This window comes from Nannospalax galili, unplaced genomic scaffold (assembly GCF_000622305.1).
Source record: "Nannospalax galili isolate Female #2095 unplaced genomic scaffold, S.galili_v1.0 scaffold445, whole genome shotgun sequence".
Lineage (NCBI taxonomy): Eukaryota > Metazoa > Chordata > Mammalia > Rodentia > Spalacidae > Nannospalax > Nannospalax galili.
The window spans coordinates 1,572,093-1,585,111 of record NW_008354184.1 but is presented as its reverse complement, the minus strand read 5'-3'; the positions used below and the strand labels follow the sequence as shown (position 1 = coordinate 1,585,111).

Here is a 13,019-nt window from a genome sequence, read left to right as displayed (position 1 = left end):
TCAGTTTACAGCTTATTTTTTTTCAGTCTATTAACCATTTTTTTTCAGTGTGAAAGTTCTGATTTTTGCAAAGTGAGTCTAATTTACTGAGTTTTCTATTATTAAAATTATTACATTAATTTACTTACCTATTTTGTGAGTTTGTGCCTGGGTGCATGTGTGCCATTGGTATATGTGTGTGTGTAGGTCAGAGGACAAATTTCACGTTCAGTTTTCTCTTTCACCATGTGGGTGCTGGGTTCGAAGCTTGGCAGCAGCTTCCCTCCGGGTGACTTTCTTAATCTGAACTTTTTTTTTTTTTTTTTTACACCTGTTTTTAAATTTTTATTATTTTTATTATATGTGTATGAGCGTATTGTCTGCATGTGTGTAAGTGCACCAGTGTCGTGCAATGCCTGGGGAGGTTGGAAGGTGTTGGATTCCCCTGGAACTGGAGTTACAGATGTTTGTTAGTTGCGACGTGGGTGCTGGGAATCAAACCTGGTCCTCTGAAAGAACAGCCAGTGCTCTTAACCACTGAGCCATCTCTCCAGCCCCTTTATACACTTGGTTTTTTAAAAATTATCTATTGATTTATTTACTGATTTATTGATTTTGGTCTTTTTGAAACAGGGTTTCCCTGTAGCCCCAGCTGGCCTGGAACTCACTATGTAGACCAGGCTGGCTTTGAACTCACAGAGATCAGCCTGCCTCTGCCTCCCAAGTGCACCACCATGCCCAGTTTTACACCTGTTTTTTTTTGTTGTTGTTGTATTTTTATTTTATGTGTATGCATGTATTGCCTGCATGTAGGTAAGTGATTCCATGTCGTGCAATGCCTGCAGAGGTCAGAAGAGGTTGTTGGTTCCCCTGGGACTGGAGTTACCAACAGTTGTTAGCTGCCATGTGGGTGCTGGGATTCGAACTTGGGTCTTCTGCAAGAACAATCAGTGTTCTTAACTGCTGAGCCATCTCTCCAGCTCCTACACCCCAAGAGGCCTGAGGATAGTAGTCAATCTGAACTTTTTAATCTCATCAATATTTTTGTGCATCAAGTGTAAAAAAAGGAGTGTGACCTTCTATCTGGCCACAGACTGTGGATGTCTCTGTCCTGGCTCCCCAGTACAGTCACTCTGTATCAGGTCACTGACCTCTCCTCTGGCTAAGGCCAGCCCCTGCACACTCCCCCATAATCTCCTGGCCAGGCAGCTTCCTTGTCTCCCTGTGGCAACAATACAGTAGCTGTTGACTCCATGGAGCAGTGAAAGTAAGGACCAGCTTTCCCTCCTGCGACCTAAAGGCCACATGGCTAGACATCAGCAGAAGGGAACACTGACATTTCTACTTGATATGAGGAAGCAAGGCTCATGAGAGGGCACCAGTCCCTCCCTCCCTTCTTTTTTTCTTTCTTAATTTTTATTTTTTTAATTTTGTGTATTACTTTTATTTTATGCGTATGCGTGTATTGCCTGCATGTAGGTAAGTGCACCCGTGTCAATGCAACACCCGAGGAGGTCAGAAGAGGCTGTCGGATCCCCTTGACCGGAGTTACGGACAGCTGTTAGCCGCCATGTGGGTGCTGGGATTCAAACCCGGATCTTCTGCAAGAATAACCAGTGTTCTTAACTGCTGAACCATCTCTCCAGCCCCTCACCAGTCCCCTTCTTTGAGACACAACAGAACATCTCATGGGACATGTGAGGATGCAGGCTCAGTCCTGCCACACTCCCTTCAATAGTTGTGTAAATCTTCCCACCTGTTCCTGGGGTTTCCACTCACAGATGGACCACTTATAAGTTGCCCACCCAACTGGAGAAGGCAGAATTGAGAAATAAATTTAACAGAGGTGGGGTCCTTGCCTCCAGGCAGTTGTGAAGGAGTTCTAGGACTCCCCCATGGCAATGCATGTCTGTGGGGTGAGGCTGGGCTACATATGCACTGTTACCTGTCCACTGGGGATAGATGGGAGACTCAGGTGGGCAAGAGGAACAGTGAGCTGGAACCAGTCCTTATGAGGTCTGGAAGCCCCATGGGGGAGCTCAGGAGAGATGCCCTACCCGCCCCCCCCCCGAGTCCTTGGAACAAATGAGGGAAATACGCTCCCTTTGCTCCTGTAGCCCCCCCTCCCCTGCCCCTCAGCCTCCCTCTTATGCCACTCTGCACTCTGTCCTCACCCTCATAGCAGTCACGGACGGTGCCGAAGTACACGTAGTACTGGTCGTTGGTAAAGAAGAGGAGGCTGAGCCACGAGTCAAAGGCATAGATGGGCACGATGAAGAGGATACGCACGATGTAGCGCTGCTCATTGGGGCGGCTGTAGCAGCGCAGGTGCATGTAGATCTGTGCAGAGGGAACTGGGTCAGTCAGAACCTACTGTACCACACTGCCTCCCGCCCCATCCAAGGGAAGAGGCTGGCTCTCGACTTCCATCTCTGCCCTTCTTTGTTCCAAGGCCTGAGGCTAGTGACCCACCCTGAGCTCTATAAATGCAATAAGAAAACGTCCATCCTGAGTCAGGCCCAAAGGGCTGCATAAAGCAGTCATCCACAGGCCACCTTGCAGCTAGAGGGGCAGTAAGGCCACAGTGTTGAGGTTGGAGCCCCCGCTGCCATTCCAAAAGCGGGGTTCCTGGGGTCTTACAGCAGCAGCACTGAGTTAACTGAGGGGCTAATCAAGGATGAATCTGCCTTAACTGATGGTAGGGAGGGTGGGGCAGACAGGAAGGAGCCTTGCTTCTGGGTACACTTCCTGGCTTCAATGACGTGCTCACGTTGAGCCTCATTCCCCATCTGTTAAACGAAGGCAGCACTGCAGCATCTTGGGAAGGGAGGAGAATGCTGTGTGACTGTGAGAAGGTGAGACGGTAAAGGCACCACACAACTGCCAAGATCAGTCGCCAGTCCCAGCAACACCGGGTGCCTGGTTCTGACTCTCATGACATCATTCTTGGCCCAGCCCAAGCCTGGCTGGAGAGGAAATGAACAAAATATTCCCCAACCACTGTGAGCCAATCATCTTGGATGCTAACAGATCTGAAAAGGACTGAGAAGCTGCTTGGGGTCTGAGCAGACTCACCCAGCCCTCTATATCGGATAGCCATCAAGCCTCCTCTGGGGCCACAAGGATAGCAGACAGGAAACTTAATGTCTGTTCTCGCTCTACCACCCATTTGACCAGGTCAGCTCCTCTGCCACCCCCGTCTCAGGTTCTCAAGCCCCTCTTCAAAGGAGTCTCAGACATGCACCCACTGCCGTAGCTTTGGATAGACATGAATGTGGCCAATGGCTGATGAGCAGAAATAACAAGCATCACTAGATCGAGGTAGACAAGTATCTGGGTGTCTTTCCCACGCACCTGCCACTCTGACTGTCAGGAGTAAAGAAACATGACCCCAGAGCCACAAACCTGAACTTGACCTACTCTCAGCAGAGCTGGGATGCCCGCAAGAAATCACCTAGAACGTAGTTTTCTCATTACTATTGCACAGCCTTGACTGCCTAAGCTACTCTGTGTTGGACTAGAAACCATGTCGAACACTTATAGAGGTCACCCAGGTACCTGGTGGCAGGTGATGAGCAGAGCTGTCCACACAAAGAAACCGGAGATGGCCTGGGCGGCAGTGGTCATCAGGAACACAGGCTGCTCCATGGCCGTGGGACTGCCCTCGGGGGTCGCTGAGATGCTAGGCGAAGCTGCTGCGGTGGTGGGTGATGCTGGGTCTGGGGCCAGCGCAGCCCCCCTCACTGTCATGGTGCCCAGCAGCAGTAGGCTCCCTGAGAGAATCCCTTTCAGTGAGTGACAAGCTGGCCTAGAGAGGAGATCCAGGTAAGTAGAGGCATTGGAAATGACCTTTCATGTCTGCATCACCTTCCAGCCATGAATCAAGCCCACCCAGACAGTACTCTGACTCCGACATGCCTCTGCCATTGTCCCGCCATCTAGGCCATACACAATGACCTTGTGACCCTCCTGAGAACGTAGCCAGACAGGGACCCTCCTCTGCCAAAAGTCCCCAACAGCTCCCAGCTGCTTCCCCAGGAAGTTGGAAGACTGATACATGATGAGAATCCCAAGGGCAAAGTAAAAACTTCATACAACGGCAAAGTATGGCTTTGGCCCGCCCATTGTCCCAGTAGCCCTCACTCTGGCCCACAAGATGGCCCCATTGGCCTCTTGCTCCTTTTAAGACAAGACCTTGCTCTGTAGCCCTGGCAGGCCTCAAACTCATGATCCTCCTGCCTCAGGTCCTTGTGTGCTGGGATTACAGGGATGTACCACTCTGACCTGGAAAAATCATTTCATCACTATGGTCATCTCCCTGAAGGGCTTGTAAGTTTTCCTTTGAGATTTCTCTCCAATTTCCCTAATTGCTGAGAGCCATTCCTTATTGCCCAGCTGTGCTATTTTGGAGACTTTATGGGTCTTTCCCAATTTGCTTATCTTCAAACTACTCCTTTTTCCCCCTCAGTGCTGGGGAAGGAACACCGGGCTTCACACGTACTAGGGACGCCCTCTACCTCTGATCTACACACCAGCCCCAAAGCAATCATCTTTTAACTCAGCTTGGGCATCTTCTTTCCCGTACACCTCCCCAACTAGAGATTCTAATCTCTTTCACGACATGCTCTTATTGTTCTATGGAACACATGGCCTGTGTTTTGCCTATGTATTTTCCTCCTGCTCGATCTGAGGTACAACTCTATCCCTGTCTTTTAATCTCTGGCAGCACTAACTTCATTACTGGCTTTCATTTGTATTTCAAAAAGAATGTGAAGTGCCTCACAACAAGAGAGAGAAGTCAGAAACAGGGCAGAGGTGACGAAAGTGTCATCGAAGAGATTTCCGGTGGGAAGGGAAGATGCGAGTGGAAGGCACCTCTGTGGGAGAAATGCCTTTCTAGAGATGGGGCTGGGGTACGGCAGAGCTTCCTAGGGTTGACCAGTATTCCTGGGAACAAAGGACAATTTCGTATTAAGTAACCCAGACATGGCCTAGAAAAGAGCTATTGTCAGATCCTCCCCAGATGTTTACAAATAGGGATCAAGGCCGGGTCAGAGATGGGAGCCATTTTCAAAGAGCAGCTCTGTCAGGATCATTTGAAATGTACTCTTGGATGTATGTAACACCCCACCCTGATTCCCAAGGCAATGCCATTAAGAGGTGGGTTTTTTGTTTTGCTTTATTTTGGAGGGGTGGGGGTTGAGACAGGGTCTCCCTGTAGCTACAGCTGGCTTCGAACTCATTATGTAGACCAGGCTAGCCTCAATCTCAGCAATCCACCTGCCTCTGCCTCCCTAGAGCTGGGATTAAAGGCATGCACCACCACATCTAGCAAGTGGTGAGATCTTTAAGGGTGATTAGAGGGACTAGAGGCCTCATATGAGACCCCTTGCCTTTGCAGCCATGTGAGGACACAAGTAAGGAGAGTGGCCCCCCACTGGACACTGCTGGACCAGCACCTGGATTTCAACTGCCCACCCTCCAGAACTGTGAGAAGCAGGCAGGTAAGTTCCTGGTGTTCTGTTACAGTGGCTTGAAAGGAGGCCAGGAGGCCGGCTGCTCCCCCTACCCCAGCATTGGAGCCTCATGAACCTCATCCTCTTCTGCACTGCCACCTGTTGACAGAATGGTCAATGCCATGCAACCAGCAGGTGACCTGGTGGGCGGAATGCCCAAACCACGGACTATGGCCATGACCCACACCGCAACCAGCGCCAGCGCACAGCAGAGAGAGGTAAATGGAGAGACCTTGCAGAGTGTGGATACCTGGGAAGCAGCTTAGCAGAAGCTTGAGTCCCAGCTCCACCATCAGCCCTGTGCCTAATGCAGGCTCACTGGGCCCCAGAGGGTCTTTGCTTCCCAACCCAGAACATGGCCAAACCCAAACACAACCATGTTCACATAAACTTAACATCAGCCCAGGTGACCAGCCTCACAGTCCTTTCCAAGTCCTCAAGCTGATCAGGCCAGAATGTAGTGACACCTGCAGGAAGTTCCCTTGGTCTTTGCAGGGAATGAATGGCTCCTGTCTGCCCTACAATCCAGAAGCCACCTTGCTGTCCACCCATACTTCCTGCCTTGGTCCTGGCTCCCCACCAGCATTTCCAGCATCCTCTGTCTCTATCTCCTCCACCTGTCAGATTCTGCAGAGTGCTGGGACCCTTACAGTTATTTTCCTACATGTAAAGGATCCCTAACCAACCAGGAGACATATCTAGATTAAAGACAAAAAATGGCACCTAAATTAAGAAACTCAAAAACAGAGAAGGTGTCTATATAAAGATTGGTGGCAAGCTCTGAAAAAAAAAAAAAAAAAAAAAAAAAAAAAAAAAAAAAAAAAAAGACCCAGTGACAGTCTAATAATAGCTCCTGTAAGCATGGTTTCAAAACTGAAAACCAGTGCCAGAGACATTTAAAAGGAAGATTTGAGTTGTAAATCAACATCTTTGCCTATCATCCCAAATTAAAAGAATAAACACCGGGGGGGGGCAGAGGAAGTCCAACTCCCAAACTTCAGCATTTCCCCAAATACTCTCTCATGTTTTTTTTTCTTCCTCACAGCAACTTTCAAGGAAGTGGCATTATTTACATCTTGGAAATGAGATTGAAAAGAAAAAAAAAAAAGATGTGGAACTTGATTTTACAGCCCCCTCCCAAATGATTTGAGGGCTTCTAGAACATTCTCCCACACAACAGTTGAAGCAACTCCCTAATAGGTATGGCAGCTCCTCCACCCAGACTGCAGACATGGGTCCAGTCTGCCCCATGCTAAGCCCTGCAAACTGCTCACAGCATGTGCAGAGAGAGAAGAGGATGGATACTGGGTCCCACCCTTTCACACCTATAAGCAGGGGGGTCTCTCTGGGAAAGAGCTCTTGCCTGTCTAGGCCCCATAACAAACAGGGTATTGGCCTGGCTCAGCCCCCAGGGCCTTGGAGAAGCAGGGATGACTGTGGCTGGAATCACAGAACTGGTCCTACCTGCTCTCCTCGCCAGGGGAGCATGACCTCTATGTCCCCCGACATTTTCAAAGCATCCATCCTCCCCAAGGTTAGAGGAGATGCACACAGCAAGGCTCAGAATTGCTCTGGCAGATTCCCATTCTATTGGGGGAGAGGTATACAGTCATGTGAGTGCAGGTACACATATGTGCGTAGGTGGGCTTGCATGTACTTCTGGTTGGTTTTTGAGACAGGGTCTCTCATTGGGTTGGGGCACTCCAATTCAGCTAGGTTTAGAGGTCTTCCTATTCCTGCTTCCCCGGGGCTGGGCTTACAAGCACTGCACCAAGCTATCTATCTATCTATTTATTTATTTATCTATCTATCTGTTTATCTATTTAACATGGGTTCTTGAGATCAAACTCAGGACCTCATACTTGTTTGGTAAACGCTTTATGGACTAAGCCATCTCCCCAGCCCATGTCTCCCATTCTTAACAGGTCAAATGTTCTTTTGCCAGGGACATGGCAGAGGTTTGTGGGAACACACTAAAATCACCTCTCTAAGAAACATGTCCTGAGGTTTCTGGTTCCTTCTGGCCTGGGAAGACCCAGTCTTAAGTCATGAGAAGCTCACAGCCCATGTTCCTGCACCCAAGACAGTGAAATGTGGAGGTCTCATCCTGCCATTCTGCTGAGAGATGAGAGCAGGAGATTGGTGTGGGCAAGGCTTCCAAGGGGTGGAGACTTTCCAGCATAGTCTTAACAGCATAACCAAGTTTAAGCTCTGAAGGCAATAAACAGGAGTCCCACCAGACTGCCACCAGCAAGTTCATGCAAGTGAGTCCTCAAAGCCTCTGTTTCTTCATCTATAGTATTTCAGGATAACTATATAATTCACAAGGGCTGGTTCGAGTTTACAGAAGTCCCAGTAATAGACTCACAGAATTAAAAGTGACCATCTCAGGGTCAGTGAGATGGCTCTGCAGGTAAAGGCATCCAGCCTGACAAATCTGAGTTCAATCCCCACAAGTCACATGATGGAAGGAGAGAACTGATTCCACAGGTTTTCTTATGTCCCCCATATATGTGCAGTGGCATATGCATTCCCCTCTCACATACATACAATAAACCAACAAACAAATAAAGGTAATAAAAAGTGACAATTTTAGCCAGGTATCTCAGCATGTGTAAGGCAGAGGCAGGATGATTGAGGGTTGGAGTAGTTACATAGCAAGATCCTGTCTCAAAAACCCAAATCAAACCAGTCAACCTAATGCAAATTCTGATGAAGACACGATGACAAGAAATCAATTAGGCCCTCCAGACACAGAGTCAGCATCATTGCAAAGGGGTGGTGGCTTGATTTGAAGCTCTGTTTGGCTAGTGCTGGAAGTACCCACGCCACCTTGAAAGGACTCTTGCCAAGTATGAACTGGAATCTAAGCAAGCCTCCACAGCTAATGGTCAGCACCCAGGAGGCAGGGCAGAGGGGGAGAGGGCACCTCGCCATGAAGACGCCATGGCTGTGCTGGGAGGTGGGGTGGGACGGTCTATGGGACAAGGCCTAGGCTCACCAATAAATCAGAGGCTGTTGTAGAATGGGAGGAAACAGTGACCCTGTTTGAGTCCTGATGGTAACAAATCAATCATTATAAGATCTCTTTGAAATAGGTAATTTACAGTAATTCTTGTCCATTTTGTGACATGGTAAGTAAGTAAAAATAAAATTCCTTGGGACTAGATAGATGGCTCAGCAGTTAAAAGCACTGGTTGTTCTTCCAGAGGACCTGGGTTGGGTTCCCAGCACCCGCACGGTGGCTAGCCACTCTCTGTAACTCCAGTTACAGGGGTTCATCACTCTCTTCTAGCTGCCATGGGCACCAGGCACACATGTGGTACACTTACAAACATGCGGGCAAAACACTCATACACATAAAATAAAATCTTTAATTAAAAATATATAATTACTTATCTGTGGAAGTAAAACAAGCATTTCAGGGCTGGAGAATGGCTCTGCTGTTAAGAGCATACTTCTCTTGCAGAGGACCAGAGTTGGGTTCCAGCATTCACATCAGGCAACTTACAACTCCAATGCCCTCTTCTGGCCTCAGTAGGCTCCTGTATACATGTAGTATACATTCACACAGGCACACAAATAAAAAATAGAAATGAAATAGGGCATCGGGTGTGGTGGTGCACACCTTTACTCCTGGAACGCAGGAGGCAGAGGCAGGTGGATCTCTATGATATTGAAACCAGCCTGGTTTACCTAGAGAGTTCCAAGGCCTACAGGGAGACCCTGTCTCAAAAAAACAAAACAAAACAAAACAAAATTTTTAAAGAAGGAAATAAGCTTTTCTTTTTCTAATTTTATTTATATATATGAGTTATTTTGCCTGCATGTATGTAAGTGCACCATATGTGGGCAAAGCCTGCAGAAGCCAGAAGAGGGCATGAGATCCTCTGGAACTGGAATTATGAACCATTGTTAGCCCCATGTAGGTGCTGGGAACTGAACTCAGGTCCTCTGCAAAATCCACCAGTGCTCTTAACCACTGAGCCATCTCTCCAGCTCTGGAAATAAGCTTTTCAATCAATGGTGCTGAACAAATAGATTGTTAGATGCAAAACGAAAGCTCAAACCTAAATTCTGATGGCCAACTACAAAAATTAATGGAAAATGGGGCAGTGAGATCACTCAGCAGGCTAAGGAGCCTGCCATGCAGCCTTGATGATCTCAGTTCAATCCCCAAAACCCATGGACAGGTGGAAAGAGAGAACAAAGTTGCCCTCTGGCCTCCATATATGCACTGTAGCAGGCATGTATATACACATGTACATCACATGCAAATAATAATAATATTAAATAACATTTTAAGGGGCTGGAGAGATGTCTCAGCGGTTAAGAACACTGGTTTTTCTTGCCAAAGACCTGGGTTTGAATCCCAGCATCCACATGGCAGCTAACAACTGTCCATAACTCCAGTCCCAGGGGATCCAACAGCCTCTTCTGACCTCTGTGGGCATTGAATGACACAGGTGCACTTACCTACATGCAAGGAATACACACATACACATAAAATTTTAAAAAAATATAACATTTTAAAAATTAATGCAAAGTGGACTGTGGGTTTTTGTTTTGTTTTCAGATAAGGCCTCAATGTATCAAATAGGGTAGCCTTGAACTGCCTTAGTCTCTCAAGTGCTGGGATTATGGCATGAATCTTCATGTCTATTTGGAGCTTGGATTTTTTTATTATTTTTTTTATTTATTTTTTATGTGTATACGTGTATTGCCTGCACGTAGGTAAGTGCACCCGTGTCGCGCAGTGCCCGCGGAGGTCAGAAGAGGCTGTCGGATCCCCTGGGACTGGAACCTGGGTCTTCTGCAAGAACAACCAGTGTTCTTAACCACTGAGCCATCTCTCCAGCCTTGGAGCTTGGATTTTAATATAAAATGTAAAACTATAAAACTTTTAGAAGACATAAAATAAAAACTTTGAAACCAAGAGGCAGGCCCAATGTTCTTAGACTTAACACCAGAATCATGACCCATAAAAGGGAAACTTATATTTTATTTTTATTATTATTTTCTTTCATATTTTATTTCTTTATTGTTGTGGGGTTTTTTTTGGTCTTTTTGAGCCAGGGTCTCCCTGTAGCTCCAGCTGCCTGGAACTTGCTCTGTAGACCAGGCTGGCCTCGAACTCACAGAGATCCACCTGCCTCTGCCTCCCAAGTGCTGGGATTAAAGGTATACGCCACCACACCCTGCTTATTTATTATTTTTATCTTATGTGTATGAGTGTATTGGCTGCATATATGTGAGTGCGCCTATGTCGTGCAATGCTGTGGTGATCAGAAGAGGGCTTTGGATTCCCCTGGAACTGGAGTTAAGGACAGTTCGTAGCTGCCATGTGGGTGCTGGGAATTAAATTCGGGTCCTTTGCAAGAGCAATCAGTGCTCTTAACCGCTGAGCCATCTCTCCAGCCCTTCTTTTCATTATTTTAATTTTTATTTTATGTTTAGGAGTGTATCGCTTGCATGTGTGTAAGTGCACCCATGTATTCAAGAGACCAGAAGAGGATGTCAGATCCCCTGGAATTGGAATCACAGATGGTTGTTAGCTGCCATATAAGTGCTGGAACATGAGCCCAGGTCCTCTGCAAGAGCAGTGTTCTTAACTGCTGAGTCATCTCTCCAGCCCCATAAAAGGAAAATTTATAAACTGAAGTGTACAAAAAGTGAGAACTCATAGCAAAACCTGTCTTCTTAATAAACTCCAACTCTGCTTCAAAACATGAAAGAAAGGCTAGGAAGGAAGGAACAGTGAAAACTTTTGTAATATAAAAGATAAGCCTGAGGGCTGGAGAGATTGCTTGGTGGTTAAGAGTACATACTGCTCTTGCAGAGGACCCCTGTTCAGTTTCCAGTAACCCTGTTGGGTGACTTACCTGAAACACCAGCTCCAGTAGATCTGATGCCCTCTTCTGTCCTCTGCAGGCACACATACACATGGCATACACACATACAAACACACATATACACATAAATTAAAAAATTAAAAATAAGTCTAGGGCTGGAGAGATGGCTCAGCCGTTAAGAACACTGGCTGTTCTTGCAGAAGACCCAGGTTCGAATCCCAGCACCCACATGGCAGCTAACAACTATCCATAACTCCAGTTCTAGGGATCCAACAGGGTCTTTGGTCCTCTGCAGGCATTGCACAACACGGGTGCACTTACCTACATGCAGGCAATACATGCATACACATAAAATAAAATAAAAAATTTTAAGTCTAAAAGAAGATGAGTTACAAAGTGGATGTGTCTGTAGGACAGCTCTGGGAAGTTGCTAACATATTGGATAGAATGAAATACTCAAAAACCCAACAGTAAAAAAATATACCACCCAATCTGAAAATAGTCAAAAGACATGAACAGGCATTGTGGTGGGGGAGCACATGAATAGATAGATGGTCAACATCTACAGCCAAGCAGGGACAATGAAAACCACAGTGAGGCATCCACATAGCTACAAACCATGAAACAGTGCTAAAGCCATATGCTGTCAAGGATGCTGGTACAAAGATAAAACAGTCAACTGTGGCGGTTTCTTACACAAGAAGCAACACAGTGTTGTGCACCCCTGCAGTCCCAGCCCTTGGGAAGTTGGGGCAGGAAGATCACCTGCGCTCTGGAGTCTGAGACCACTGTGACGGGTTAGTGTTAACTGTCAACTTGACAAAATCCAGGATCACTTGGGAGACCCATGAGTGTAAGTCTGTCTGGGGGGGATTACCCTGATTATGTTAATTGAGGTGGGACGACCCATCCACTGTGGGTGCACCATTCCCTAGGCAAGGGGTCCTGGACTGTAACAGTGGAGAAAGTGAGCTGAGCACTAGTATGCATGCACTCACTGATCTCTTCTGACTCAGGCTGCTTCAAGCTCCTGATACCTTGAGTCTTCCACCATGATGGAATGCAACCTGGAACTGTAAGCTATGATACACATCATTTCTCCCTTAAGTGACTTTTGACAGAGTCTTTTATCACAGTAACAGAAAAAGTAACTAAGATAACAACCCTGGATAACATATCAAAACCACCTCAAAAAACTAAAAAACCAGAGCTGGAGAGATGGTTCAGTGGTTAGGAGCACTGGCTTCTCTTGCAAGGGACCCAGCACCCACATGGTGGCTGACTCCAGTTAACTGTGACTCCAGTTCCAGGGGAAATCCAATGCCCTGTATCAGCCTCTGCAGGCATTGCACACATATGGTCCACTTAAATGGCAAAATACTTATACACACACACACAAAAAAAATACATTTTAAAAAATTTTATGTGTATGAGTATTTGTCTGCATGTATCTAAGTGCACCCATGTCGTACAATGCCCATGAAGGCCAGAAGAAGGCGTCAGATCCCTTGGAACTGGAGTTACAGGCAGTTGTTAGCCACTATGTGGGCGCTGGGAACAACACTCAGGTCCTCTGGAAAAGCAGCCAGTGCTCTTAACTGCTGAGTCATCTCTTCAGCCCCCCAAATTTTAAAAAAATATTTTATTTTTTATTTTATTTTATGTGTATGTG

General features: G+C 46.8%; 1 protein-coding gene across 3 annotated transcripts in view; it reads right to left on the bottom strand.

The window, feature by feature from the left end:
- Window positions 1–13,019, bottom strand: part of Tmem184b (transmembrane protein 184B) — a 57,119-nt gene that overhangs the window by 22,463 nt on the left and 21,637 nt on the right. For 2 of the 3 annotated variants that reach the window (XM_008851266.3, XM_008851267.3), the window contains exons 2-3: window positions 3,538–3,787; window positions 2,154–2,319 (exon numbers count right to left, since the gene is read on the bottom strand). In XM_008851266.3, the coding sequence (XP_008849488.1) occupies window positions 2,154–2,319; window positions 3,538–3,729 (358 nt within the window). In that variant the 5' untranslated portion in view covers window positions 3,730–3,787. Of the gene's footprint in view, window positions 1–2,153; window positions 2,320–2,672; window positions 2,797–3,537; window positions 3,788–13,019 lie in introns of those variants that run through there. The other variant, XM_008851268.3, reaches the window with a different exon arrangement.